This window comes from Bos javanicus, chromosome 5 (assembly GCF_032452875.1).
Source record: "Bos javanicus breed banteng chromosome 5, ARS-OSU_banteng_1.0, whole genome shotgun sequence".
Lineage (NCBI taxonomy): Eukaryota > Metazoa > Chordata > Mammalia > Artiodactyla > Bovidae > Bos > Bos javanicus.
In genome coordinates, this window is record NC_083872.1 from 115,408,896 (window position 1) to 115,436,720 (window position 27,825).

General features: G+C 56.9%; 1 protein-coding gene across 2 annotated transcripts; it reads left to right on the forward strand.

Annotated features, from left to right (window-relative positions):
* The first annotated feature begins 355 nt into the window (after positions 1-355).
* On the forward strand, positions 356-25,954 carry PARVG (parvin gamma). Of its 2 annotated transcripts, none has more exons than XM_061418815.1 (13): positions 356-643; positions 2,379-2,473; positions 4,032-4,096; positions 4,871-4,973; positions 5,543-5,683; positions 7,965-8,080; positions 9,443-9,498; positions 12,168-12,190; positions 14,435-14,493; positions 14,742-14,810; positions 18,037-18,138; positions 25,111-25,183; positions 25,638-25,954. In XM_061418815.1, exons 1-13 carry the CDS (start codon positions 627-629, stop codon positions 25,745-25,747), a joined length of 1,029 nt encoding a protein of 342 aa, XP_061274799.1. In that variant the 5' UTR covers positions 356-626; the 3' UTR covers positions 25,748-25,954. The 2 variants fall into 2 exon arrangements, with proteins under 2 accessions (XP_061274799.1, XP_061274798.1); XM_061418814.1 differs by lacking the exon at positions 356-643 and adding an exon at positions 1,565-1,661.
* Positions 25,955-27,825: the final 1,871 nt, after the last annotated feature.

Consider the following 27,825-nt stretch of genomic DNA (forward strand, 5'->3'; position numbering starts at 1 on the left):
TTCATTTTAAGGGTTACTGGATCTGCTGGCGGGTTTTAAGTGAGTTGAGATGTGAAAGGGATCCTCTGGTTGCTTGTGGAGAACAACTCAGGGGTAGGAGGTGGGGTTTGAGCGAGCAGTGTGTTCCCAGCTAGGAGGCTCCTGTGTGGTCCAGGCGAGAGGACAAGGTGGGCCCTGGCCAGGCGGGGACAAGAAGCTGGAGGGACAGCCTGGAGGCAGCTCTGACAGCTTGCTGATGGAGGGGCTGGGGCCTCGTGGGACCTCAGAAACTGGCTTGGTTTGCATATCCGGGAGGGGAGAGGGACAGAAAGAAGAAATGGAAGCTCTGAGCTGCCTGCGAGGCGTCTGGGGAGCGTGGAGGTGTGGGTGGCCCATACGCCCAGGGGCAGAGCCTTCCGGAGGGGCTTGCGGTGGCTTTCAGAGCACCAGGTTCTACAGCCCCGCCAGGAGGAAGCGCCCTGCAGACGCAGCCTGGATGGCTTTGCAGAAGCCACAGGCCCCGGAGGAAGTGAGCCGCTTGCCCCTGCCTCCCGGGCGGCCCCTGCCGACCTAGGGCACCGGAACTGGCTTTGCTTTGGAACCCAGGGACCACCAGCGCTTGAGCTCCGTGGCCTGCATTTCCCTGCATGGAGGAAGCAGCCAGGTGAGTCCTCGGTTCTGAGCCTGAGCTCAAGCACACAGAGAGGGAGGCTCTGGGAGGCCTCGTGGAAACGAGGCCGGGAGAACCCGGTCTTAGCCGAGGTCCCACAGGGACGATGCGGGGCGGAGCACTCCCTGCGCCCAGCTGGTCCCCCTGCCTCTTAGGCTTGGAGGCGGCCACTGCCCCAGCCCAGAGTCCCGGGCAGACAGAAGGGCACCCTCCCAGCTCTCGTGTAGCCAGGGAAAGTTTCCCTTTCCAGCCTGTCATCTCCCCTAACCTTCAGCCAAGGAGACCAGCCACCCCAAGTCTTCCAATGAAGAAAGGGAGTCCCAGGTCTGACAAGGGACGGCCCCTGGGGCTGCTGAGGGCTGGAGGGAGCTCCCAGCTCTGTGGACACTTGCTGCCTTTGGCGCCCATCAGGTTCAGCCCCTCCCGGTAAAGGAGCATCAGGAACAGAGAGGGGAGGTTGTTTGCCCAAAGTCACACAGGAGGAGGAGCCCACCTGGAACCCAATCTCCTGACCTCTCCCCCTCCCCCAGGCCTAGTTCCCGCCTCTCCTCTGGCCCCGTCCTTTGAACAGAACCCCGTCCAAAAGGAGGCTTGGGAATTCGGGGGGATGGAGTCGGCCCAGTGGCTGTGCTCTCCACACCCCGACGATTTAGGGCAGGACGGAGCCGCAGACAGTGCCCTGGAGTCCCCAGGCTGGCTGCCCGTGTCACAGCATCTTGTGAGTGCCTCCATCTTACGGCAGCTCTGGGCCCTGCTACTCCAGCCAGGCCTCCCCGGGGGCTGGAGCTGACCACCAGCTTCTGTTGCAGGAGGCCCCCAGCCCCAGATGTCTTGTTTGGGGCTGAAAGCGCTATGGGAGGCCCAGGGGCCAGAGCGGAAGTGGTGGGCGGGGCCGCACCCGGCAGGAGAGGAAGTGAGTCCAGGGGAGCAGGAAGGAGGCTCTGACTCTGCCGGGCACCCTCCCCGCAGCGAGGATGAGGAGGGCCGGCTCTGAAAACTCTGGCCCTTCCCGGTGAGCGGAGAGACCCCTGAGCTCCCTTGACAGGCCAGGATGATAAGCCCCACTGTGGAGACGCTCGCTCAGAACTTGAGCCAGGCAGGACCAGCCCACACCCCCGAGAGCCCATCCTGCACCCCAGTCCCATGTCCACTCACCCAGAGGCTGGGGGGCTGCTCTGTGCTCCCTGACTCAGGCTCAGGGCCCAGAGAGGACAGGCCTGTCCCCCACCGCGGCCCCGGTAGGAGCTCCTGGTCTGCAGACATCACCTGTCACATGATCACCGCCACACTGCTGCCCCTGCCCCTCCAGGAGATTTGCCCCCTGAGGTCAGCCAGAGGGTTTTCTGGATCCAAGAAGCTCTGAGCAGGGGGTTGCCCCCTTGGTCCTACTGCCCGGGTAAGGGTGGGTGGGTGGAGGTTCCTGTGTGCTGCAGGAGGGGCTGTGGGCTGGCGGCTCCGCACCCGACCGAGGAGGACCCCTTCTCCCCGCCAAGCCTCTACACAGGCTCTGACCTCGGCCGCTGCCTGTTTCTGTGGGCCGTCCCGCAAGCACTGGCTCCCAGCGACCCTCTCAGCAGGCACCCTGGCCCCTTGCCCGGGAAGTGCGGTGATTTGTCCACCCACATCCAGCTCCCGGCCTCTCCCCGCGCCTCCTGGTGTCTAGAGGAAACAGCAGACCTCGAGTTTAGGGTGACTCAGGGGTGACGTCCTTGGTTCCCTGCCTCCCCAGGGCTGGCAAGGCAGCGATGGAGCCAGAGTCCCTCTACAACCTGCTGCATCTCCCTGGGAAGGAGGACCCACCGGCCGAGGAAGAGCTCTCACAAGGTGCGGGCTAGGTGGGGCAGAGCGGCAGGGCCGGCATCCTGAGACGCCCCCCGGGCTGTATCAGGCCCTGCCTTGGCTGCCAGGTGGTCCGCTGAACACCCAGTTCTGTCCAGCCCCTGCCTCTACCTTCTGCTTTATACTTGACTCCCCTGCTTCTGGAACCTTCCACTGAGTTATCCCCAGATCCCGCATAACCCCGCTTCTCCAGGTTAACAGGGACAGTGTTGAGGATGCTGACTGCTATGTGGTCCCCTCTGTGCGGGGGCTGAGCTGAGCTCGTCTTAAACGCAGCATCTCACCTGTTACTCTGAAGAGTGGTAATCGTGGGCACGCTCACCTCCTTTTTACAGACGAGGAAGCAGGCACAGAGGGTGACATTGCAGAGCCGCAAGCCCGGCGCCGCAGGGCTGACTTCATTAACTGTCTGGCATTCTCGGTTTATAAGTGGTTTCAGGTTGGAAAGCATCAGGAGGAAAATTGCTGTTAGGGTGGCAGGGCTTCGTGATTTGGAAAAGTGTTTATTTTTGGTTTTATAGTCGGTCTGGAAATACAATTCTGGCAGGCAGAGCTGGAACATGGCGGGATTCAGAGTGGCAGGAAGGATGCTCCAGGAAGGGGCCGCGGCCATTCAGGCACCGCCACCCCCGCCCCACCCCTGCCACCAGGCCTTTGCCGGAGCCTGTCCTCCTGTGAGGAATACACGGGCCGGGTGGGACTCAGAGGTCTTCAGCATGTCTGCAAGACTCCAGCTGGGCGACGTGAACACAGAGGCGATGCATCCTGTCCTGTGGATGCGCGCAAAGCCAGCCCCGGGGTGACTCAGTGTCTCCCACATCCACTGAGACTCGATGACCTCAGTGGTCCGCCTGGGCCCTGCCATTTGTGGGTTCCATGGTTCTTCAACGTAGAGGAGATGCTGACCCAGGTCTTGGGGCTCAGTGGAGAAGCAGGTGCCCTCAATGCCCTGCCCACACCGGGGAGCCTGGCAGTCGTGGTTGAACGCTGCCTCGGCCCCTTGGAGCCCAGGGATCTGGGCTTAACTGGTCTGTGACCCCTTCTTATGTATGCGGAAAGAGGGTCAGATAAAATGCAGGATATCCAGTTAAATGTGAATTTCAGATAGACAAGAAATAGTTTTCGAGTTTACGTATTTTCCCCAAATTTGAATATTGTGGTGTCTGAAGATGGGCTGGTGTTCATGAGAGAAGTGAGGGGGAAGAGTGTCCTGGGGGAGGCAGGAACCGCTTGGATTAAGGAAGTGGGTGCAGAGGACGAGGCGTGTCTGGGAAGCCCAGGTCTCTGGGGATGTTTGGTGGTCAGGGCGTGTGTGTGTGTGATGGCATGTGTACATATGTGTGACTGTGTATCTACGTGTGTGTGTGAATGCACTTGTGTGCCTGTGTGTCTGAGTGCCCTTCTGCACATGTGTGTGCCTTTGTGTGTGTGTGTGTGTGTGCGTGTGAAGTTGTAGGACCAGTCTCCCCTCTTGGTCGAGACGCTGGCTCCAGGGCTGACCTTCAGGCCCCCATCCATGTGTCATGCCCCACTCTGTTTCCAGGAGAGAAGAGGAAGTTCCTTCCCCCCACTTCCCGGAATAACCCCAAATTTGAAGAATTGCAAAAGGTGCGGCAACCTTCTCTGACCATCTTTCTCTGGAGGAGTCTTCCTACCTTCTTGGGGTGGGGACCGTGGGCCACCCCCTCCCCAACCTCAAGCTGGTGGGTGGCAACCCCACAGGCTCCCGGGAGGCCTGTTGAGTGGCTGCAGAAGGGATCTTGCTTGAGCACCAACGGTGTGCCTTTCTGTGCGTGATCCCAGCAAGGCTCCTGGTGGTTGAGAGAGGTGAGCTGTCACCTGCGTCCCAGGGAGCAGAGCCTCAGGAGTGGCCTGACCCATGGGGGACACACGGTGGCCAGCGACGGAGCCGGGCTTGGACCCAGGTCATAGACCCCAGCTCTCGCGCTCCTTCTCTGGCTCAGCTGCCGGGGCGGGAACACACAGCCACCGCCCAGTTCTCAGCTGTGAGCTGCGCACAGGCTGGGGGCTTCCAGTTTCCTCGCAGTATTTCTCTAGTCTCCACGGGGTGTTTCTGTTACCTCCTCCAGGGAGACCTCCTGACCTGCACCACCTCTGACCGCCCCTCAGAGGATTTTAAAACCCCTGTATTATCAAAACCTTACGCAGGACAAAAAAAAAGCCCGAAGTGCTCAGGTCTGCTGGAGCCCAGAGCAGACCCCTAACAGCCTGGGAGGTCAGAGCAGGCTTCCCAGAGGAGGCGATGTTTGACCTGGCCTTGAAGGATGAGGAGGAGTTGACTGGCGGGAGGAGGGCAGAGCTGAGCCCGGCGAGAGGCCGGGTGGGGAGTGGCCCCCCGTCAGCTGTCCCTCGGGGCCGCAGGTGCTGATGGACTGGATCAACGCCGAGCTCCTCCCAGAGCACATTGTGGTCCGCAGCCTGGAGGAGGACATTTTCGACGGGCTCATCCTGCACCACCTTTTCCGTAAGTTTCTGCTTTCAACCCCGGAAAGTCCTGGGGGGCAGAGTGGGCCAGCCTGGGGCTCACTTGTCGCCCTCTGCAGAGCCCTTGGCAGACGGCTGCAGGACAGGCCTGCTGGCCACGGCTTCCTGAGCTCTCTCCATGGAGCAGGTGCTGTTAACCCTCAGCACAGCTGTTCTGTGATCATCCCCACTTTACAGATGAGGAAACTGAGCTCCGAAAGGCCTGGTAGCTTGTCCAAGGTCTCACCATGAAGAGAGCGGTGTGGGGGGTGGGAAGGAGCCAGGGGTCTTGGCTTTAACCACTAGACCACACTGCCCCGCAGGGATGAGGACCGGGGGTCACTGTGTGGGAGGCTAAGGGGGTGGGGCACAGGGTCTTGGACAAGGTGGAGTGGGCCGGTGGTGTCTCCAGAGAGCAGGGCTTGCCTAGCCCCGCAACCAGCATGCGCCGTGACTGCCTAGAGGAAGCGGACTGGCTGTGGATCCCCTGGCAGGAGCCCCATCTGCCTGCCCTCCCCCAGCCTTTCCCACCCTTTCCCTCCGTCCCACCCCTCTTTCTCTGGTCCTCAGAGAAGCTGAGCGGACTCAAGCTGGACGTGGAGGAGATTGCCTTAACCGCGGCCAGCCAGAGGCGCAAGCTCGCAGCGGTCCTGGAGTCTGTGGACCAGAGCCTGCAGCTGGAGGAGCCACAGGCCAAGTGGAGCATGGAGAGTGCGTGGGGCTGGTGTGGAAAGGGCTGGGAGCGGGCAGGCAAGGAGGCAGAATTACAGCGCCCTTCCCCGGGGGGCGGGGTTGCCTCGAAGTCCCGCACGAGGATGATAGAGGCAGCCTTCTCCATAAGGCTGCCGTGGCTCCCTGACTCCCAAGCACCGCACATGAGCTGAGCTGCCTTGTTGGATGGGTGCTGCCCACCTGCTTCATTAACTTATCTAAGTTGCATCTGCAGTGCCTGCTTGTAAGAAACGACTGTGCAAGGTCCCACCCAGTTAGCCACTTGGTAGGATTTCCTGCCATTCCAACCTCTGCATCCTGCCCATTTTCCAGATGAGAAAACTGAGACTGGAAGGAGTTGAAATAGCCTGACCAAGGTTGGGTGGTGAGGTGGTCAGTTCAGTTCAGTCACTCAGTTGTGTCCGACTCTTTGTGACCCCATGGACTGCAGCACGCCAGGCCTCCCTGTCCATCACCAACTCCCAGAGTTTATTCAAACTCATGTCCATTAAGTTGGTGATGCCATCCAACCTTCTCATCCTCTGTCATCCCCTTGTCCTCCTGCCTTCAATCTTTCCCAGCATCAGGGTCTTTTCCAATGAGTCAGTTCTTTGCATTAGGTGGTCAAAGTATTGAAGTTCAGCTTCAGCATCAGTCCTTCCAATGAATCTTCAGGACTGATTTCCTTTATGATGGACTGGTTGGATCTCCTTGCAGTCCAAGGGACTCTCAAGAGTCTTCTCTGACACCACAGTTCAAAAGCATCAATTCCTCGGTGCTCAGCTTTCCTTATGGTCCAACTCTCACATCCGTACATGACCACTGGAAAAACCATAGCCTTGACTAGACGGCCCTTTGTTGGCAAAGTAATGTCTCTGCTTTTTAATATGCTGTCTAAGTTGGTCATAACTTTTCTTCCAAGGAGCAAGCATCTTTTAATTTCATGACTTAAAGTCACCATCTGCAGTGATTTTGGAGCCCCCAGAAATAAAGTCTGACACTGTTTCCACTGTTTCCCCATCTATTTCCCATGAAGTGATGGGACCAGATGCCATGATCTTCGTTTTCTGAATGTTGAGTTTTAAGCCAACTTTTTCACTCTCCTCTTTCACTTTCATCAAGAGGCTTTTTAGTTCCTCTTCACTTTCTGCCATAAGGGTGGTGTCGTCTGCATATCTGAGATTATTGATATTTCTCCCGGCAATCTTGATTCCAGCTTGTGCTTCTTCCAGCCCAGCATTTTGCATGATATACTCTGCATGGAAGTTAAATAAGCAGGGTGACAATATATGGCCTTGACGTACTCCTTTTCCTATTTGGAACCAGTCTGTTGTTCCATGTCCAGTTCTAACTGTTGCTTCCTGACCTGCATACAGGTTTCTCAGGAGGCAGGTCAGGTGGTCTGGTATTCCTATCTCTTTCAGAATTTCCCACAGTTGGTTGTGATCCACGCAGTCAGAGGCTGTGGCGTGGTCAGTAAAGCAGAAGTAGGTGTAGGAAACAGTATGAAAGGTGAGGTGGTAACAGTTTTCAACCCGCTTTTTTTCCTTTTTTAAAGTATGGTTGGTTATGACACTGTTAATCTCTGCTGTACCGGAAAGTGACTCAGTTACACGTGTGTGCGTCCTCTTTAAGTGTTCGTTCCCATCATGCTTTATCGCAGGACGTTCAGTATAGTCCATGTCAGTTTGTGTTAGGCCCCCGTCGGTATTCTCGCCACTGCGTTTCAAGTCTCACATTCAATAACTGATGCTTGTAATGTTGGCCCCAAGTCAGGTTGTCAGGCCCACCAGGCCCCTCTGTTCATGGACTTCTCCAGCAAGAATACTGAACTGAGTTGCTCTTCCCTTCTCCAGGGGATCTTCCTGACTCAGAGATCGAACCCAGGTCTCCTGCATGGCAGGTGGATTCTTTACTGTCTGAGTCATCAGGAAAGCCCCTAAATCAGGTCACGTTCAGCTCAGATCTAACAATTTGTTCAGCCAGGGCCTTGCCGTAGGACATTCAGTTGTTTAAACAGCGCTGCCGTGAACATCTGTGTGTGAAAGTTCCCTCCACACGTGGCTCGTGCCCTTGGGCTGTATTTGCAGAAAGGATGACTGGAGCAAAGTGAGATTATTTTTAGGTTCTGAATGTAGATTTCCAGACCTCTGCTCCCCTGATGACTGGACACCGAGCTCCTCGGGCTGCAGAGGGTGGTTGTGACAATAAGGAGCCTACCGCGTGGCCCCAGGTTTGGGTATCCCGGGAGCTCTGACTTCATGCCCCCGTCTCCTCCCAGGTATCTTCAACAAGGACCTGCTGGCCACCCTGCATCTCCTCGTGGCCCTGGCCAAGCGCTTCCAGCCTGACCTGCCCCTCCCGACCAACGTGCAGGTGGAGGTGATCACCATGGAGGTAAGGGCAGGCCCCGGAGGATGCCTGCCTGCAGGTCGGGCATCTCAGGGCTGCGTCACCACACTCTGGACCAGGGGGTGGGTACTGCACAGGGCGGGGGCTGAACCAGGGTGAGTTCCAGGGAGCCGGGAGAAACACCAGGTCCCACCAGGATGGTGGGGGGAGCTGGGCCGAAGTTGTGGGCAGGAGATGCGGAGTCCAAGCCGGGCCACGACGAGGTCTGTGGACTGGTCAGCCCCACTTACTCAGCAGATGACACCTGCCTGGGGTGTCCTGAAGGTCCTGACTGATGGCTACCACGTGGGCCGTAAGTGACCATCTGTTCACGGCCCTCTGGAGCCTTCACACCCTGGGCCACCGCTGCTGCCCTCCCACTGTGATGGCCTCGTCTCCCAATGCATGGGTGTGAGAGGGGCCCCAGGGACCTTTTTGGTTCCAGCATCTACCGAGCACTCCCTCTCCAGCACATGGACTTGTGCTGTAGCTGACGGCCCAGGAGTCTGTGCCTTCTCTCTCAGACAGACCCTGAGTACCACCAACAGGGCCCCCCATGCCTGCTCCCCGCTCTCCCCACCCCCACCACCTGGGCGCCTGGGGAGCAGCCAGCTTCCCTCATCCCAGAAGGCAGAATATGCCAAGTCCAGCCAAACTCATGAGAATGCATCCTGACTTTTTCAAAACCACTAATGAATTCTATGGCTATATGTAAATCAGAGGTGACTTCATTCCTTCATGCATTCACCTATTCATTCATTCACCCACCCATTCATCCACCCACTCACTCATCCATTCATTCACCCAGCCACTCATCCATTCATTTATCCACTCACCCACCCACTGATCCACCCACCCACTCATCCATTCATTCACCCACCTACTCATCCATTCATTTATCCACTCACCCACCCATTCATCCAACCACCCACTCATCCATTCATTCACCCACCTACTCATCCATTCAGTCATCCACTCACCCACCCACTCATTCATTAACCTTCCCATTCACCCATTCATTCATCCACCCACTCATTTTTTCACCCAGCCAGTCACTTATATGTTATCAGGTAAACACATGTCCATTGACGCCCTGTGAGCCAGACACTGAGTGGACTTTGGGGATACCTGGGCACCGAGGCAGACACAGTCCCCCCTCTTTGTGGGGCTCAGGGCCCGTGGGAAGAAAGACAGTTAAGCTGGTCCCACAAGGGCTGCCCAGGAGGGAGGCCGCCTTGAGGAGCAGATGCGGCAGGGTGAACTAAGTCCCTCTGGGCAGCTTTGGGCCCTCCAGTCTCCTCTGGCGGCAGTCATGGGCCCTAGAATTTTCTGTGGCTACTCCATTCTGTCCCCCGTTCTCTCTCCCAGCGCACCAAGAGTGGCCTGAAGTCGGAGAAATCGGTGGAGCAGCTCACTGAGTGCGGGTGAGGCAGGGCGGGGGCGCTGGGCTTTCTCTGGAGTGGGCAGTGGGCCCCGGGGCAGGGGCAGACCTGCCTGACCTTCTTGGGCAGGGCCCTCACTCTGCCGGCCCGCGGAGTCCTGGCCGGCAGAGCCGCCTATACCCACCTTCACTGCACGCGCTTCATGGCAGGGTTGGAAACACATCAGGGTCAGGGCCGTGCATGTGGGCTCTGCAACAAGGCAACCACAGGGTCCTGGGGTCCAGGGAGAAGGGGGGCTGCTGTTAGGCGCCTCTGAACTGCAGGCTGGGTGAGCCTTTAGAAGGGTCTCAGTGGCGTGGGGCCAGCTGGCCTGTGGCCAAAACTCCCAACAGCCTGGGTGGTAAAGGAAGCCGTGCATGTGCCCTGTGTCTCTCCCCTCGAGCCTTCCAACACCCCCAGCTGCATCTCTCTCCAGGGAGACCTGGCCATTTTGCATTCCTGGACTCCCCTGTGGTGGAGATTGTAACTGACCTCAGCCAAGGGTCCCCCTGCCACCCGTGGGCTCACACTTTGGGACACCTGTCCAGGTTCCAGGGGTGGGAAGGGTGGGGGGCTGGCCCTGCAGCAGGCCCCTGGGTTTGGGCCGCAGGTTCCGCTCTGTGAATTGTAGAATCTCCGCCTGGTCCGGGTAGAATGTCTCTCATCCTTGCAAAGCCGCCAGAGCTGCAGAGGGGCCCCGCTCTGCCCGCAGGCCCACATTTCCCCAGACCCTGCCACAGGCCGCTGCCTGGCTTCCCCTTTTCACCGCCCACCCCATCTGGTCCAAAGGTCTTTCTGGGTTGGCCTGAGAGTGGGTTTCTTCCAGGAAAGCTGTGGGTTCTCCTTTCTTGTCTAACTCTTCCCGAAGGCCTACTGTGTGCAGGGCACTGGGCTGTTTCAGCTCCCTTCGCCCATTTAACTCTCAGAGGCCCAGCTGCGCGAGTTCAGTTCTCTCCTGCTCGCAGACTGGGCAGCCAGCCCTGCCTGGGCTGAGGTCGCAGCTCAGCCTGGTGTGAGCTCTGCGTCCTTGTGCAAGTCACTCCCCTTCTCCGAGCTTCTTCATGCCTTTGATAAAGCAGGACCCCCCTTTCCTACTTGTTGGGGCTGTCGTGAGGGTTATAGATGATGCATGTAAAGGGACCTTCCCCTCTTTTGTGCCCCCAGCCCTGAGGTCCTTCCGGGTCTACAGCTCCTGGGTGTCCAGGGGGCCAGGCTAGGGGGACGGGCTTGAACCCCTGCAAGCTAATGGCAGGTAATGTCTGTGGCGGAGGTGTGTGGGCCGGGCATGGCCAGGGTGGAGGGAGCAGACGTCTGTTGGCCCGTCCTGCCAGTGAGGCCTGGCGCATCTGCCTTCCCAGTGACACCCCAGGAAGAAGGCCTGTTCCCCTCCCACTCGATGAGGCTAGATGCCTTCCACATCATCCGTCTTGACCCGTCTATGCCAAAGCTTTAGGCTCTGAGAACGAGTTTGGGGAACTTAAGAGAGGGTGCAGTTAGCAGTGGTCATGGTGGCCACACCCCTCCTCCCTTTGCAGCCCTAAAGCCACGCTTCTCAGCCTCTGTTGAGCTCAGATGCTTCCGTGAGGGCCCACCCCTGGCCCTGGGCTTGTGTCCCAGGCGGCACAGGGCCGTGTGCCCCACCTGGCAGCAGCCTCCGTGCAGAGCCCTGGGCCTTCGTCTCAGGCTGCTTCCCCCAACCCTCTCGGCCCAGCTTCCTGCCAGGGTCACGGGCAGTCGGAGGGACCACCTGGCTCTCCTGGGAGAGCCCAACCTTCCCCGGGCATGGGGGGTGGTGGTGGGGGGGCGAGGCAGGCAGAACTGAGCTTTCAGGGTGTGGGGGGGGGTGGCGCGGAACATTTAACAACAAAGTCCAGGCAAAACCACCACTTAGTGACAATAAAAAGGCGGTGAAAGAAACCAGACACGAGGGCGTGCACACGGTTTCATTGCAAACACAACAGACCAGATGAAAACACAGCCAGGCACCTCTGAGCGGCAGTGACCTATGTGGGGTGGGAGGGGGTGGGGACCAGCTGGGGGTGCTAGAAGGTTCTGCGCCGTGTTGGGGGTGGTGACACCCAGGGGTGTTCATTGGTAAACACGCGCTGGCTCTCAGGTGAGGACTTGGGCATTTTTACCATGTCGTGTAACACGCCCACCACAGCTAAAACAGCCCCCCAGGCGGTGCTGGTGGTAAAGAACCTGCCGGCCAAGACAGGAGACACAGGTTCGATCCCTGGGTGGGGAAGATCCCCTGGAGGAGGGCGTGGCAACCTACTCCAGTGTTCTTGCCTGGAGAATCCCGTGGACAGAGGAGCCTGGCAGGCTACAGTCCATGGGGTCGCAAAGAGTCAGACACGACTGAAGCGACTTAGCAAGCATAGCACAGCTAAAACAGCAACACAAAAACAGCGCAACAAAAACAACACGATTCAGGCATTTCTAGGTGTGGGAGCCTCAGCGGGGGGTTTGGACCTCTGCCATTTGCTTCCCACGAGGGCCCTGCCTGCTTACGGAGCTGCCGGGAAAAGGGAGCTCGCAAGTTTCTCTGTCAGCCTCGCCTCTGCCAGGTCTTGTCACACAAAGACACTATGTCTCTGAAGTTGTTGTTTTTTTTTTTAACCGTGTGTTTGCTTTCTCCCCACCCCCACCCCCTACATTTTTCTCTTTAGTGCAGACAAGGACCAGCCATCAAGTGAGTACCTTCCTAATTTAGGGAAATCTTTTTCTGCTGGGTATGTGCTGAGACAGGCATGGCATTATGACTGGTTGATGATTGGGTGTGCTCACAGTTCCTTTGTGGTCTGCGACGTAAGAGATGCAGGTTCGATCTCTGGGTCGGGAAGATCCCCTGGAGGAAGGCGAGGCAACCGACTCCAGTATTCAGCCTGAAGAATCCCAGGGACAGAGGAGCCTGGCGGGCCACAGTCCATCAGTCACAAAGAGACACGACTGAAGCGACTTAGCATGCGAGCATGTGTATCTCCAGCCCTCTTGTCTTTCTGTCCTCCCTTCTGTCTGTCTGCCCGTGGATTTGGCTGTTCCTTCTCGTGATGCTGCTTATATGGGTAGAGAGATTTTTAATTCCCATCGGTGGTGACAGCTGTGGAGTTGTTCAGCGTGTGGGCTCTGGGGCCAGGAAACCTGGGTTCAAATGCCAATTCCCCCGTTTATTAGCCACGTGAACTTGGGCGAGTGACTGAACTTGTCTGTGCCTCAGTTTCCTCGTCTATAAAATGGGGTTAATAGTGGTACCCACCTCTTAGGCTGGTGGCAGGGGTTAAAAGGTACTTTGTGAGCGTGCTTAGCACAGAGAAAGTGCTTAATAGTGATTGTTCACTACTTTGGCTGCTGTTTTTGAGACAGAGTTCTTCACCAATTGACTGATTGACTCAGCCATTCCTTCTTTCATTCATTTATTCCTTAGTCAGTCCACCTGGCCAGCTGGCGGTTGGTCACCCATCTATGCATCCATCCACTCATCTGTCCATCCACTCATCCAACCATCCATCCATCCATCTATTCACCCATCCATCCATCTATCCACCAGCCCATCCATTCATCATCCATCCATCCATCCATCTTAATATGATTTTGCCTCCCTGAACCTTCCCTGGCTGGAACAGAGCTGTGTAGACAGCGGGTACTCACCTGCAGAGGAGGCAATATGGCCTGTGAGGGGCTTCTGAAAGCAAGGACTGAGAAAGGTTGAGTGGGAGAAGGGAGGTACCAGGAAGGCTGGTCTGGTGAGATGTCTGTGTGTGGGCAGCCCGAGGACCTGGGGTTTCCCAGGGAGCAGTGTTTGTTAGGGGGCTGCATGAGGCTGGGTCACACAGTGACCAGGGGCAGGGACACGGAACAAGGCTTCCTAACACCGTGTCTAGAGTGTCCATCGTGTTCTGGCCTGGGTCATCGGAGTGGCTCCTTCAGGGGCACAGTCTCACTGACCATAGGCCGAGAGGTCTGGGCGGGCTCAGTGGCATTTTTGCCGTGTTTGTCCGTTTATGGGGCATTTTAACCTGCATAGTGCGGTCTGGTGCTGTTTATGCCCCCCTTCACTAATGAGGGAACCGAGGTATGGAGAGGTGAAATGATTTGTTCAGAGTCACACAGTGGCTGGCTGCAGAATCAAGAGGTAAATTCTACCCAGTTTGGGTGTTCAGTGCCTTGAGGACCAGCCTCCCCAGGGAGGCATGTTAGCTGCTCATGGCACAAATGCAGTTGGTGGGAAAGGGCCTGAGTCTGAGGACTTGGCGCCTCTGAGTCTGGACCAGGGGCCTGAGCTGCTAAGATGCTCCCGCGGGCCTGACTCAGCTGCTGAGGGCGCTGGCCTTCTGTGCACCGCGGGGATTTCAGCCTCTCTGCAAGGGCTGAATGCCCTTATTCTGCCACTCCACAGATGCTGGGGAGGAGACCTCTGGGCCAGGAGTCAGTCTGGGGCTGGCCCCTTTTCAGCCACCCATGGCAGCTCCTGTGGACTGCCGGGTAGAGCAGGGAACTGCGGGGAGGCAGGGCGAGTTCCCAGGGGATGGGGTGGTGTCCACGCTAGAAACGATGACTGTTTATTTAAGACCTATTGTGTGCCTAGCTGGGCTTTCTGAGTGGCGCTAGTGGTAAAGAACCTGCCTGCTAATGCAGGAGACATAAGAGACATGGGCTTGATCCCTGGATTGGAAGATTCCCTGGAGGAGGGCATGGCAACTCACTCCAGTATTCTTGCCTGGAAAATCCCCATGGACAGAGGAGCCTGGTGGGCTACAGTCCATGGGGTCATAGAGTCAGACACGACTGAGCAACTAACACTTACTTACTAATTTACTTGGGATAAAACTACATCTCTCTGGACTGATTCTTCTGAGAAACTTTGGTGGAAAAGAAGTCCCTGTTTGGCACAAAGATAATAGCATCGTAATGAGGTGTTTATTGGATCTGTCTGCAGAGGACGTCTTTGATGAATTATTTAAGCTGGCTCCAGAGAAGGTGAACGCTGTCAAAGAGGTAGAGAGATCAAAGTTCCAAGAGCGCCTCCTGCCGCCCGCTCCCCCGCCGCCCACCTGACCTGGGTCTGGGGGAGAGGGTAGGGCAAAGGGGGAGGAATCTGGCCCTCACTCTGCAGCTGCTGTGCCGGGTGCCACGCGGCGGGGAGGGGGTGGGGGGGCGGGGCGGGGAGAAGCTTTCTGTGACCCTGAGTGGGACGGTCGCGAACCTGAGCTGGGGGCCTGGGGCCTCGGTTCTTCCCTGGACAGGCCATCGTGAAGTTCGTCAACCAGGAGCTGGACCGCCTGGGCCTGTCCGTGCAGAATCTAGACACTCAGGTAGGGATGCGGCTGCGGGGTCCGGGGTCGGGAAGGGCCACAGGGAGAGGGTTCGGCAGGGCCCACCGGGAGCCTGGCCCACCCTGTGCGACCCAGGGTGTCACCTCTCAGAAACCCGGGGTCCTCCTCTCCAATGGGGATGTTGCATGGAGGCAGCATCGCCAATCAGGGGCAGGACAATGGTCCCGTGAAGTGAGGACCTCAGCCAATCAGGGGCAGGACAATGGTCCCGTGAAGTGAGGACCTCAGCCAATCAGGGGCAGGACAATGGTCCCGTGAAGTGAGGACCTCAGCCAATCAGGGGCAGGACAATGGTCCCGTGAAGTGAGGACCTCAGCCAATCAGGGGCAGGACAATGGTCCCGTGAAGTGAGGACCTCAGCCAATCAGGGGCAGGACAATGGTCCCGTGAAGTGAGGACCTCAGCCAATCAGGGGCAGGACAATGGTCCCGTGAAGTGAGGACTTCAGCCAATCAGGGGCAGGACAATGGTCCCGTGAAGTGAGGACTTCAGCCAATCAGGGGCAGGACAATGGTCCCGTGAAGTGAGGACTTCAGCCAATCAGGGGCAGGACAATGGTCCCGTGAAGTGAGGACCTCAGCCAATCAGGGGCAGGACAATGGTCCCGTGAAGTGAGGACCTCAGCCAATCAGGGGCAGGACAATGGTCCCGTGAAGTGAGGACCTCAGGGTTTGTGTGTGCTGTTAATCACTTGCATTGTGAAACAACTGCCTTGCAGTTCGTTTTACCCCAAACTAATCTTGGACTATCCGATACGATGACTCAAAACACACGAGGGTCCCCTGTCCAATTGCATCGTCTTCCCTGGTGGTGCTAGTGCTTAAGAACCTGCCTGCAAGTGCGGGAGATGTAAGAGATCTGGGTTCGATCCCTGGGTGGGGAAGATCCCCTGCAGGAGAGCATGGTCACCCACTCCAGTATTCTTGCCTGGAGAATTCCATGGACAGAGGAGCCTGGAATCGCAGAGTCGGACATGACTGAAGAGACTTAGCATGCACACACGTATGCCTGGTGGGGTCGTGGGTGTCAGCACAGCCCCGCGTCCGAGGGCTCCCGAGTCTCCTGGCCCACAGTGCTGATGACGCTGAACAGTCCCGGGCAGGAGTAGAATCTTGAGCTGCCAGCCTCCTGTGGTGGACCGTGGCCTCCCACCAGAACTTTATGCCTCTGATTTCCCTTAACACAGTTGGGGGCAGGGAAGCCGATGGCCAGCCCAGGCCCCTCAGCACAGCAGTGGAGCCTGCTGGACCCCGGGGGCGTTAACTGGACATGGTGGTGCAGGATTCGGGCCACCTGGCTTCTGTTTACACAACATGGTCTGGGGGGACCAGTGGCGAGGTCATCAAATGGCTAATGGTGAGCTTAGCTGGAGCTGCTGATGTCTCAGACACAGCCTGTCATTAGCCAGTGGGGAACAGGGTTTATATAGCCCTGTGCCTGGAGCCAAATCCGATGAAGCCCTGCCCTGTGCTGTGAGCAAAGCCCTTTGCTGTGTCAGCTCACTGACTCCTCCCAACAGCCTCCTTAGGTGGGAACTGCTACTATCCCATTTTACAGATAAGCACATTAACCATGGAGAGGTTAATGAACTTATCCAAGGTCACACAGTGACTAAGTGGTGCTTGTCACTCAGTCGTGTCTGACTCTATGTAACCCCATGGACTGTAGCTCGCTAGGCTCCTTGGTCCATGGGATTCCACAGGCAAAGAATACTGGAATGGGTTGCCATTCGCTTGTCCAAGGGATCTTCCCAACCAGGGATCGAACCCGTCTCATGTCTCCTGCAGTGGCAGGCGAGTTCTTTACCACTAGCGCCACCTGGTAAGCCCAAGTGGTAGACCTGGGACTTGAACCAGGCTGCTGAGGCCAGTTTGTGTGCCATCAGCACCTTGCACGGTGGCCACATGAGAAGCCCGTGTGTGACGTGGTCTGGTGACACAGCAGGGTAGAGGTGGCAGACTCTGAAGCCAGGGGGGCCCACGTTGCCCCTGGGCTTGAGCACACCTCCTTCACCTTAGCTGTGTGACCTCGGACCTGGACTTCTCTGAACCTCATGCAGGTGAGATGGAGACCATCGGGCGTTTTGTGGATTACCTGGCATTTGGTAAAGAATCCGCCTGCAATGCGGGAGACCTGGGTTCCACCCCTGGGTCAGGAAGATCCACTGGAGAAGGGATAGGCTACCCACTCCAGGATTCTTGGGCTTCCCTGGTAGCTCAGCTGGTAAAGAATCTGCCTGCAATGTGGGAGACCTGGGTTCGATCCCTGGGTTGGGAAGATCCCCTGGAGAAGGGAAAGGCTCCCCACTCCAGTATTCTGGCCTGGAGAATTCCATGGACTGTGCCGTACATGGGGTCGCAAAGAGCTGGACACGGCTGAGCGACTTTCACTTCACTGACACACCGTGGACGCACAATGGAAAGTTGTGGTTTTATTGTGTTTTATGTGGGTATGAACAGATGATGTCTTGGGTTTACATTCTGCCTGTTTCATCTTTATGTCTCACTTGGTAAAATAAAGGTGTTTGCGGGATAAATGGCACATGTGAGAGTGGTATTTAGAGACTGTTGCATAAAGGGGGATATTAAAGTCCCCGGTGTTTCAGTGGCACATTAGCAGGCAAGATTTGGGGCCAAAATAACAGCATGGAAACAGACCTATTACGAGGCAATTCCATTAAGGACTTCTAGCGGTGACTTACTTCCAATATTCAATCTTGTGTTTTGTGTCTTTGAAGAGATTGAATAGGATTATATTAGCATATGATGCGCTGATGCCGGGGTGATGGATTTATCTCTGAACGTACAGACAGAACAGACAAATACAAATGTAGCAGCCAGCAAAATGAGCCCGGTGTGATGTTCTCTGCCTTTCCCTGATGGAATAGTTTTACACTTAACTCTGTTTTCTCCTGAGCCTCTGTAGCTCATGGAACAGTATGTGGTTTAAAAAATGATTTGAGGCTATTTCACAGAAAATGTAAAAATGGCTCATCTTATCAAGCATGTGCTGTGTGCTAGGCAGCCAATAACTGCTTTATACCTGCTGCTGTTTACAACAACACCGCAAGGTCCAGGATGTCATCCCTATTTCTCAAAAAGGAACCCGAGGCCCAGAGAGGCTGTGTGACCTCTATCGTCACACAGCCTGTAACAGGCAGAGCGGGATCCTCCAGGTGACCTGTCTTCAGTCCCCTCCTTTGTAGTTTGCAGATGGCGTCATCTTACTCTTGCTGATTGGACAGCTAGAAGGCTTCTTCCTGCACTTGAAGGAATTCTATCTCACTCCCAGCTCTCCTGCAGAAATGGTAAGTTTTTGCAAAGATTTTCCTTTCCACCTCTTCCTCTGAGTGCTCAGATCTAGGAAACTGGCATGATCAGTCTTCATTCATTCACTTACAGGTAAAGTAAAGGGTGAAGGAAACTTTGGTTGTCCATATGTCTGCCCATCCACCCACCAATCTCACCTGCAGACTCTTACACCTATCCATTGACTTGCTGATTCACTCATCCACCCAGTTCATCTACCCATTTATCCATCCATACATTCATCTACCTATCCATCCATCCAGCCACCCACTCATCCATCCACCTACCCATTCATTTATCTATCATCCATCCATCCATCATCCATCCACCCATCCATCCATCCACTTATCCATCTACCATCCATTCATCCATCCACCCATCCATCTATCATCCATCCACACATCATCCATCCACCCACCCACTCATCCATCCATCCACCATCCACCCACCCACCCACCCATCCATCCACCTACCCATTCATCTATCCATCCTTCCATCCATCCATCATCCATATCCACACATCATCCATCCACCCATCCAGCCAGCCAGCCACTCATCCATCCACCTATCCATTCATCTATCATCCATCCATCCATCCATCCACCATGCATCCATCCACCTACCCATTCATCTATCCATCTTTCCATCCATCCATCATCCATCCACCTACCCACTCATCCATCCATCCACCATCCACCCACCCACTGACCCATCCATCCACCTACCCATTGATCTATCCATCCTTCCATCCATCCATCATCCACCCATCTATCATCCATCCACTCATCCATCCATCTACCATCATCCATCCACCCATCCATTTATCACCCGTCTACACGTAATCCATCCATCCATCTATTCATTCATTCATTTGTCAGTCATCCATCCATCCACACATCATCCATCCACCCATCCGCTCATCCATCCATCCAGCATCCATCCGTCTACCTGTCCACCCACCCATGCACCCATGCACCTGATCCCTCATTTTCTGAGGTCCTGCTTGGTGTCAGGCCCTATGGCCATAAAGACGATCCAACACAGATCCTGCTTTCAAGGACTCCTCAGTCTATAAACACTGTGCTCTCAGTGATATCTGGTCTTCCAGGCTGCAGTGAAATGTGTTGGCTCATGGTGGGTGGTCTGGTGGGGAACCTGAATGCAAGAAAATGTGGTTAGTACGATCTGCAGGAATCAGGAGAGGCCTTGCATGAGAGGTGGCCCCTGAAGTTGACTGAAGGGCTTGGGGAACCCCAGGGGAGGGAATAGCATCATCAAAGGATCAGAGGTGGCAGGGGTTCTGGCCTCGTGGCAGTCAGGAGTTCCCTGGAGTCTGGGGGGCTGGTTGGGAGATGGCTGCATTAGCCCAGGTGGGGGTGGGATGGGGTGTCTATGCCCGAGCTGGGGAAGGACAATGGTGAGATTGATGCTGGTGGAAGGGACAGGGCATCAGCCTGACTGCTCCCAGCTTCTGGGCCCGCATGGGGCTCCTCCCTCCCCCTCCCCCAGGCCTGTCATGTGGAGTCTCTGCAATTCCTTGAGCTCCTCAAGCTCTCCCACCTCTGGGCTTTTGCACAGTCTGTTCCCCTGCTGGGAATGTCCTCTCCATGTGGGACACCTGCCGGTGAAGGGAAGGGATGCTCACGAGTCTCCACAGGAGGAAACCGAGGCCCCTGGGGGCAGGGTTCACTCCAGTCCTGAGCTGTGTGTCCCGGCAGACTTGGCAGAGAGACAAAGCCTCTGCTCTGGCCCTCAATCCACCACCAGCTCACTGCTGGTATCTCAGGCCTCTTGGCTAAAATGGGCTCACAGTCCCTGCCCTGCTGGCCTTTGTGCTCAGTCGCTCAAAGTGTCTGACTCTTTGCGACCCCATGGACTACAACAGCCTGCCAGGCTCCTCTGTCCATGGGATTCTCCAGGCAGGAACACTGGGGTGGGTTGCTGCCCCTCAGACCACACAAATAACAGAAAAGGGTTTGGAGCATCATGAAGGTGGAAGCACCCAGGGCATGTGGTCCCTTGTCCCCTCAGCCCGCCCAGGAGCCCAGGTGGCCCTCTCTGGACTCTGTCCACACCAGGGTCCCTCTGGCTGGTTCAGCAGCAGGCAGCCCAGGGCAGGAGGGCACTCCATTCTCCCTCTGTAGAGAGGGGACACCAGGCAGGGCTGGGTGCCAGTTCCCAGTGCCAGCCTTGGGGCATTTCTGGGAAAAGGAATGATTTCCATCCCTTTGATGTACCTGTGGCCCTGAGGATGGTTCAGATCTCAAGGCCTTCCCTGGTGGGGTGGGGGGTGGGAGGGGGCCCTGGGCCCTGACCCAGTTGCCCTGACCTAGTTCCAAGCTTGGTTTCTGCCTGGCTCCCACATATCAGCAACCCCATCTGACCCTGCTTCTGGCTGCAAGCCTGACCCCCTTCCCCTACCAGGGTCCCTGTCGAATGTTCCAGGCCTGCCTCCCAGCCACAGCCTCACTGCCCGCCTGTGGTCCGCACGCCACCTGGGCCTCTGCCATCTCCAGGTCTTTGCCAGGGTGCCCCCAGCCGCGCCTTCCTCCTGCTTTGCTCTGGCTCCTTTAGCTGGGTGTTGGCTTCGACCACCTCCTCATCCCCTCTGAGCTCCTGGGCACCCGCTAGGCCCCTGAACCACAGCTTTTCTCATGTTGGCAGAGAGTTCTTACCTGAGTCTGGCCTCACCAGACCCCTTATCCCCGTTTCTCTCTCACTCCACGTTCCTAGGGGGTGGAGTGCAGGGCAGGGTTGTATTTCCATTTTACAGAAGGGAAAACTGAGGCCCCGGAGGCTGTGGGACATGCCCGGGGCTGCCCAGCTGGAACTGGGGCTGATCTCTTGACCCTCAGCCCATGTTCTTCTTTTGGCCATCTTTGTGGGTCTCATCTCCATCCTCTCAGGAGGCAGGGGTGCTCTTGACTGGAAGAGTGATTTGGGGCTCAGAGTCCCCAGAGCTGGGATATTGGCTGAAGAGCAAACAGGCTGGAGCAGTGCAGTATTTGACGCTGCGGTAGAAACAGCAGTCAGCGCTTACTGGACTCTCCCCCTGCACTGGCCACTGTGTGAGTCACCTATTGCTGTGGAAACGCTGTGTAACAAACAACCCAATACCCAGGGGCTGAAACCTGCAAACCTTCCTTCTTGTGGATCTGCAGGTTGTCTGGGTTTGGCTGCTCTAGGCGTGGCCAGGCTCCATCGCTCACCTGGGATGGGCTGGGTGCCAGGCCGTCTGGGCGGGGGTCACTGGGGAGGTTCACTCCTCCTGGGACCAGCAGTGAGCGTGGCATGGCTTTCTCATGGCAGTGGCAGGGGACCCAGAGAGGAAGCAGGACACACGAGGTGCAGGCTCAGACCCGCGGTGCTGTCACTTCCTCCTCACCCTCTTGCCAGACAAGGCCCTGTGGCCTCCGTGCAGAGGCCCCTGCCGTGTGCGGGGCCGAGAGGACACGAGACTGCAGCCAGGGAGGTGCTTGCCCACGGGCAGCGTGGATGAACTTACCAATTCCTTCCTGCATCGGGCCTCTGAATAGGAACTATTCCCATTCCTGTTTCTCTCCAGGGAAACTGACTTCAGACAGGGCAAGTAAGCCAGTTAGCTTTGAGGTTAGAATGATGACCAGGCTCATCCGTCTACAAAGTGGGAACTACAGCCTCATGTCCTTCCTGGGGAGCCAGGGTGAGCCCCGTGGGACACGGAGTCAGGGTAAGACCAAGAACGAGGTTCACCCAGAGTTGCAGGGTCAGAGCAAGGGCTTAGGTGAGTCAGAGCGAGGCTGAGACCGTGGTGCTGACTTTTATCCAGAAGTCAGGATGCCCATGTGTGATCAGTGAGGGAAGGTTAAGAGGATGGAGCCAGTGGGGTGGGTCTCATGCAGACCCCCATGGAACCAGGGGCTCAGAACTGGGACCCAAAGGAGCACAGGGGTCCCCTGTTTGTCACTCGGAGGTCGGAGCTTCAGCAGATGGCAAGGCTGGAGCCCAGTATCTCGCTCACCTCCTAATCCCCAGTTACAAGCTGGGGACAAACGTCCCGCCTTCCAAGGCCCCCGCGTGCAGCCAGCCTGCTGACTCCACTGATTTCAGAACCACGTTTTGAAGATGAGCCACATTCTTCGGAGGGAAAAGAACAGCCTCTCAGCTCAGGCCCCAAGAATGCACTTTTATGGGCTATTGTAAGAAACCTCAGCTGCAGGAATGAGTAACAAAAATGCTGACGAGGTCATCAACTGGAAAGGGCGGAACGGCAGCCCTTTCCGGAGGTGGGACACCCGAGGAATTGTTATCTCAGTCGTGTGGCTTCTGGAAATTGAATTTCTCGTTATCAGACCTTCTCTGCCAGTGGTGTCGATGCCAGTGGTGTCGATGTGAGGTTGCTGTTCGGTGCTGGAAGCGGAGTAGGGTTGGAGGAGCGAGGCCATCGTTGGCTCTGCAGAAATGAAAACTCCGGGGCTGGGAGCCTTCAGCTTCCTCCCACGTGTAATGACTGCTCTCTCGAACGATTTGAATGCACCCTCCTGGGTTGTGAGCTTCTCTCAGCTCCGCAGAACATGGTCATTTTCCTTTCATCATCTCAAACTGTGCATGCAAGAAGACTAATGCTTTGGGTAGGCCTGGTGGGGTGGGGCTGGAGCCTGGGGTGGCTACTCCTGGTCAGACTGAGCATCGTGGAGGAGCGTGGCCCGAAGAAGCTTGAGCGAGCGTTGTCCTAGGGTCAACAGCAGTGATACTCAGCACGAATTCCACGAGGGCAGGCAGCAGGTCTGGTTTTGCCCCGGTTGCGTGGCCAGCGCATAGCAGATGATCAGTGGATATTTTTTAGGGACTTCCCTGGTGGATTGGTGGCTAAGACTCTGTGCTCCCAGTGCAGAGGTCCTGGGTTTGATCCCTGGTCAGGGAACTAAGATCTCACGTGCCGCAACTAAGACTTTGCCTGCTGCAACTAAAGGTCATACAGGCTGCAACTGAAAGAACCCACGTGCTGCAATGAAGATCTAAGACTCTGCGTGCCGCAACTAAGAGAAATAAACAAATAACAATAAATAGTTAAAGTTAGTGAATGAAGTGTTTCTGAGAAACTGGTCCCGTGAGCTGCTCCGTGACAAATGGATCCCGTGGTGAAATCACTTGGGGAAACCTGCATAGTCCAAAAGCTCAGGATACATTGTAACACATTCAAGGCACTGAGAAGTCCTGCAGCAGAGGGTTTCCATAGGACTTTATGGAAGCCAATGTTTCCTAAAGCCATTTGGTCCCAGACCCCTTTTCCCTTCTGTCCCCTGGACCATCCTGTGAGGATGCAGGCTTGGAAGTGAGCACAAAGGCTGGGCTGAGAGGTGGGAGAGCCCAGCCCAGTGTCCTGTCTTCACTCTGGTATTTACCTTCTGTGCATCTTGTGAATGGTGCTCCTGATGAGAAGGAAAACAGTAGCAACAGTAACAACCCACATTTTCCAGAATTCTCCAGTCTGGGGGAAGACCTGGGGACACGGGGACAGGACGGCAGTGGAGGGCTGATTCACTCACTCCGAGGTTCGCTTCCTCTGGTCTGCACCTCCCCAGAGGTGTGACCTGCCTGTTGGGGAACATCGGCACCTGTGACAGCCTTGGTCTTCCTGATGGGCTCTAGAGGGGCAGCCCTGCTGGGCTGGTGACCCAGCTGCCACCAGCCTCTCCCCGGCATTTTGGATCCAGCTCTGCTACTCTGTCCATTTTTAAAAAATAATTTATTTGTGTAGGCTGTGTAGGCTTAGCTGCGGCATGCAGAATCCTTAGTTGTATCAAGCAAACTCTTAGTTGTGGTGCGTGGGGTCTAGTTCCCTGATCAGGGATCGAACCCCTGCCCCTGCATTGGGAGCACGGAGTCTCAGCCACTGGGCCACCAGGGAAGTCCCTGCTCTGTCCATCTGATGCTCCTTCAACTCTCCTCTGTGGAGAAGGACCCTGCTCACTGGATCCCTGTGGTCCCCACACAGCCTCCGGGGAGCCAGCTGTCACGGAGGACTCCGCCCCTTGCCTGGGAGGCAGCAGGAGTCCTTGGGGTGGGCTGAAGATGCTCCCCCCACGCCTGCCCCGTGTCCTGGGACCAGGACTGTGGCCTGCTCCTCTCGCTCTCTGAGAGAGTCTTTCAGGGGCTCCTGGCCTCCCACACAGCCCACTTCCCAGCCCTCGTAGGAGCTGGGGTGGCGGAAACTTGCAGGGAGGCCTCGGCTCTGCCTTCGTTATTCCACCTTCATGTCTTGCCTCAGGATTCCAGTTCTGGGTCCACCATCACACTGGTCCACACGTCAGCTCGGAGAGGCCGCTGGGAGATGCGCTATTCCCCTTGTACGGAGGAGGGGACAAGGCCCGGGCAGGACACGTGCCTTGTCCGACCTGTGACTTGTGACCTGTTGGGGGCTGGTGCACAGAGGTCCAACCCAGATCTGCCCAGACCCACTAGGAGGGGACTGGGAGCAGGCTAGGCACCCTCGGGTGGGCTTTGCTTACCTGCTCCTCTGCCAGCCGGGCCTCCGGGCCCCTGGCTAGGTTGCCACGGGAACCGCCTGGCCTGGTTGAAGCAGGCTTTGGGACTGGGATGGGCTCCTCCAGCCCCAGCTGCTTTGCAGGTGTCAGAGGGAGACAGACCTGACTCCAGCACTTTCTGTTTTGTGAGTTCAGATGGGCCCATGGCCACTCTGAGCCTCAGTCTCCTCATCTATGCTCTACCCATGGAACTCAGCTATTTATGAGGGAGTCTCGATTGCACACAGGCTCCAGGGCTGCATCAGAAAAGGCAGGATGCTTCCTTCCCTGGCTAAAGTCTCCTCACCTGGCAAGACTCACTCCCAGGTGTCACCTCCACCAGGAAGCCTTCCCTGATGCCTGGGCCGGGTACCTTCCTTGGGGACTGCCTTTTCCCATAGAAGTGGCCCCCTGGCTGCATGATGAATCATCTTGCCAACATCCGACGGGGTTTTGTCATTGTAGCTGCACAATGTCACCCTGGCCCTGGAGCTGCTGAAGGAAGAAGGCCTCCTCAGCTACCCCGTCAACCCTGAAGGTGAGTGCAGGACTCTCGTGGGCAGGCAGCCTTGTGCCAGGGCCCCTGAGTGGGGCGGGGTGTGGGTGCAGCCTCTTGCCTGGTGTTTGCTGAGTTTTCCTATGAGGGGGCCCCGTGCCCACGGCTCCCACCCACCTTAGTGGAGGACAGTCCTAAGGGGAAGAGATGGGGGACCAAGGTCCCTGGGGATGGACTGTCCAGAGAGCCGAGGTCTGGAGGAGGTACTGTGTTGGGGGCCCGCCGAGAGGGTGCCTGGGAGGAGGCAGTGGCTGTGCCCTGTGACGGGTCCTGGAACTCAGGGCTCGCTTGACCAGCTGTCCTGGTGTGCTAGGAGTTCTGCCAGGTTTAGCCCTGAGAGTTCGTGTCCCAGGAAACCCCTTGGTCCAGGGCAAACCTGGACAGTTGGTCACCCCTCCTGGATCTGACCACTGCCCTGCTCTCTCCCGACCCACAGACATCGTGAACAAGGACGCCAAGAGCACGCTGCGAGTCCTCTACAGCCTGTTTCGCAAGCACAAGCTGAAAGAAAGCACGGACGGGGTGCCCCAGAGGTCCCCAAATTAATCCTCACAGCCCCCCAGAGCTGCTGCTCACGGCCTGCTGCCGGGCGCCGCTGGAGGGCCCGGGCCACGGAGGGCCTCCTCATGGTGCAGCCCTGGGCCTCCCACTCTTGTCCCGTGTGTCTGTGGCCTGCCCGCCCTCCCCCGTCTCCTGTTTCCATCCGTCTGAATATCTTTGAACCCAATTACGCGTGGTTTCGTTCTGAGCCGACCTCTGATCTCGCCTGGTTTATTTTAACAAATGGATCTCTGGGAGGGATGTGGGGAGCCTGCCGATGTCCTGGGAAGGTCCCCCTTAAATATGCACGGATATGAGCTGAGCCCCAGTGCAGGATCCCTCCCCGTGGGGCAGGCAGGCGAGGGGTTCAGGAGCTTGTCTTCCAGGGCCACTGCCAGGCAGCTGCGAGGGGCCCGGCATCGCTGACCTTCAGGGGGGCTGAGGGGCTGACCCTGGAGTAGGAGGGCCCTCAGGTGTCAGTGCTGACCCGACAGCAGAAACCCGCCTGCCACACTCAGCTACTGCTGTCCACCTGTCTCTCATGTGGGGGTGACGGGCCCAGGATCACCCTCCAGAGGCAGGAGACCCACGTGGCTGCAGAACTAGCCCCGTGACCCTCGGGAAAGTCCATTCAGTTACTTGCCAGAGGAGCCGAGGCCCAGGCCCACCCCACAGCCACGGTGGTGAGTTTCACCCAGAAGTCACAGAGATTTCCTCATGGCTGGTTTGCAGGTCGAACCAGCTCCCTGTCTGTCCCCAGGGAGCTGCCGCGTCGCTCTCTCCAGGGAGACTGGCACTTGCTGTCTATGTTTCTCGAAGCAGAAGTCCCTGTAACAGGGTGAAACAGGGGTTCCTGGAGCTGACAGCTGATGGGAACAAACCTAGAGGATGCTCTGTGAGCGGGAGTGAGGGTCAGTGGGCGAGGTCAGTGGGACTGGATCCGGCTGGCCCTGGGCCCCTCCCCTGCCCTCCCAGCTCTGAGTCTCTGTAAGGACAGAGCCCACTAGGTCTGAAGTCGTCACTGTTTGATAGCCTTGGATTTGAGGAGGGGCTGGTGGCTCAGACGGTCAAGTGTCTGCCTACAATGCAGGAGACCTGGGTTCTATCCCTGGGTCAGGAAGATCCCCTGGAGAAGGCAATGGCACCCCACTCCAGTACTTTTGCCTAGAAAATCCCATGATGGAGGAGCCTGGTAGGCTACAGTCCATGGGATCGCAAAGAGTCGGACATGACTGAGCGACTTCACTTTCTTTCTTTGGCTTTGGGGCAGGGGGCCGGCATGGGCCAGGCCCTCTTTGCCTGACCAGCGAGTGGAGCTCAGAGGATGAGCTCTGTGTGGGGAGTGACTGACACCAACAACCCTTGGCGCCGGTGTCTGAGTGTGAGATAGTCTCAGGGTGGTCCTACATCCACCCCACCCCATCCACCTGCTCCCCTCCAACTCACAGGTAATTAGGATGAGGGTGGGGCCCCATGATGGGATTAGCATCATTAGAAGAAAAGAGAGATTAGACTGGTTTCTGCCGTATGAGGACATAGCAAGAAGGTGGCCGTCTGCAGACCAGGAAGAGGGGCCCTCGCCATGTACCAAATCACCGGGGACCTCCATCTTCGACTTCCCAGGTGTCAGAACTGTGATAAATAAAAGTCTGCTTTTTGGCTGTTTTCTTTTTTAATAATGTTATTTGTTTGGTTAGTTATCTTTGGCTGTTCTGGGTCTTTGTTGCTGTGCGTGGGCTTGCTCTCGCTGCAGCAAGCAGGGGTCACTCTCTCGTTGCGACGTGCAGGCTTCTCAGCACACTGACTTCTCTCGTTGTGGAGCACGGGCTCCAGGACATTCAGGCTTCAGCAGTTGCTGCACGTGGGCTCAGTAGCTGCGGTTCCCGGGCGCGGAAGTTGTGGTACAGTGCACGGGTTTCGTTGCTCCATGGCATGTGGGATTCTCCCGAGCCAGGGACTGAACCCATGTCTCCTGCACTGGCAGGCACATTCTCATCCCCTGCACCACCAGGGGAGCCCTGACTGTCTGCTTTTAGACGCTGCCCAGTCTACGATATTGTATTATAGCAGCCAGAGCTGACTAA

Coding starts and splice junctions, on each gene's coding strand:
- PARVG (XM_061418814.1), top strand. CDS start 1,624: ATGAGGAGGGCCGGCTCTGAAAACTCTGGCCCTTCCCG. Junction 4,097..4,870: donor AATTTGAAGAATTGCAAAAG/GTGCGGCAACCT, acceptor TCGGGGCCGCAG/GTGCTGATGGACTGGATCAA. Junction 14,494..14,741: donor AGGTGAACGCTGTCAAAGAG/GTAGAGAGATCA, acceptor TTCCCTGGACAG/GCCATCGTGAAGTTCGTCAA.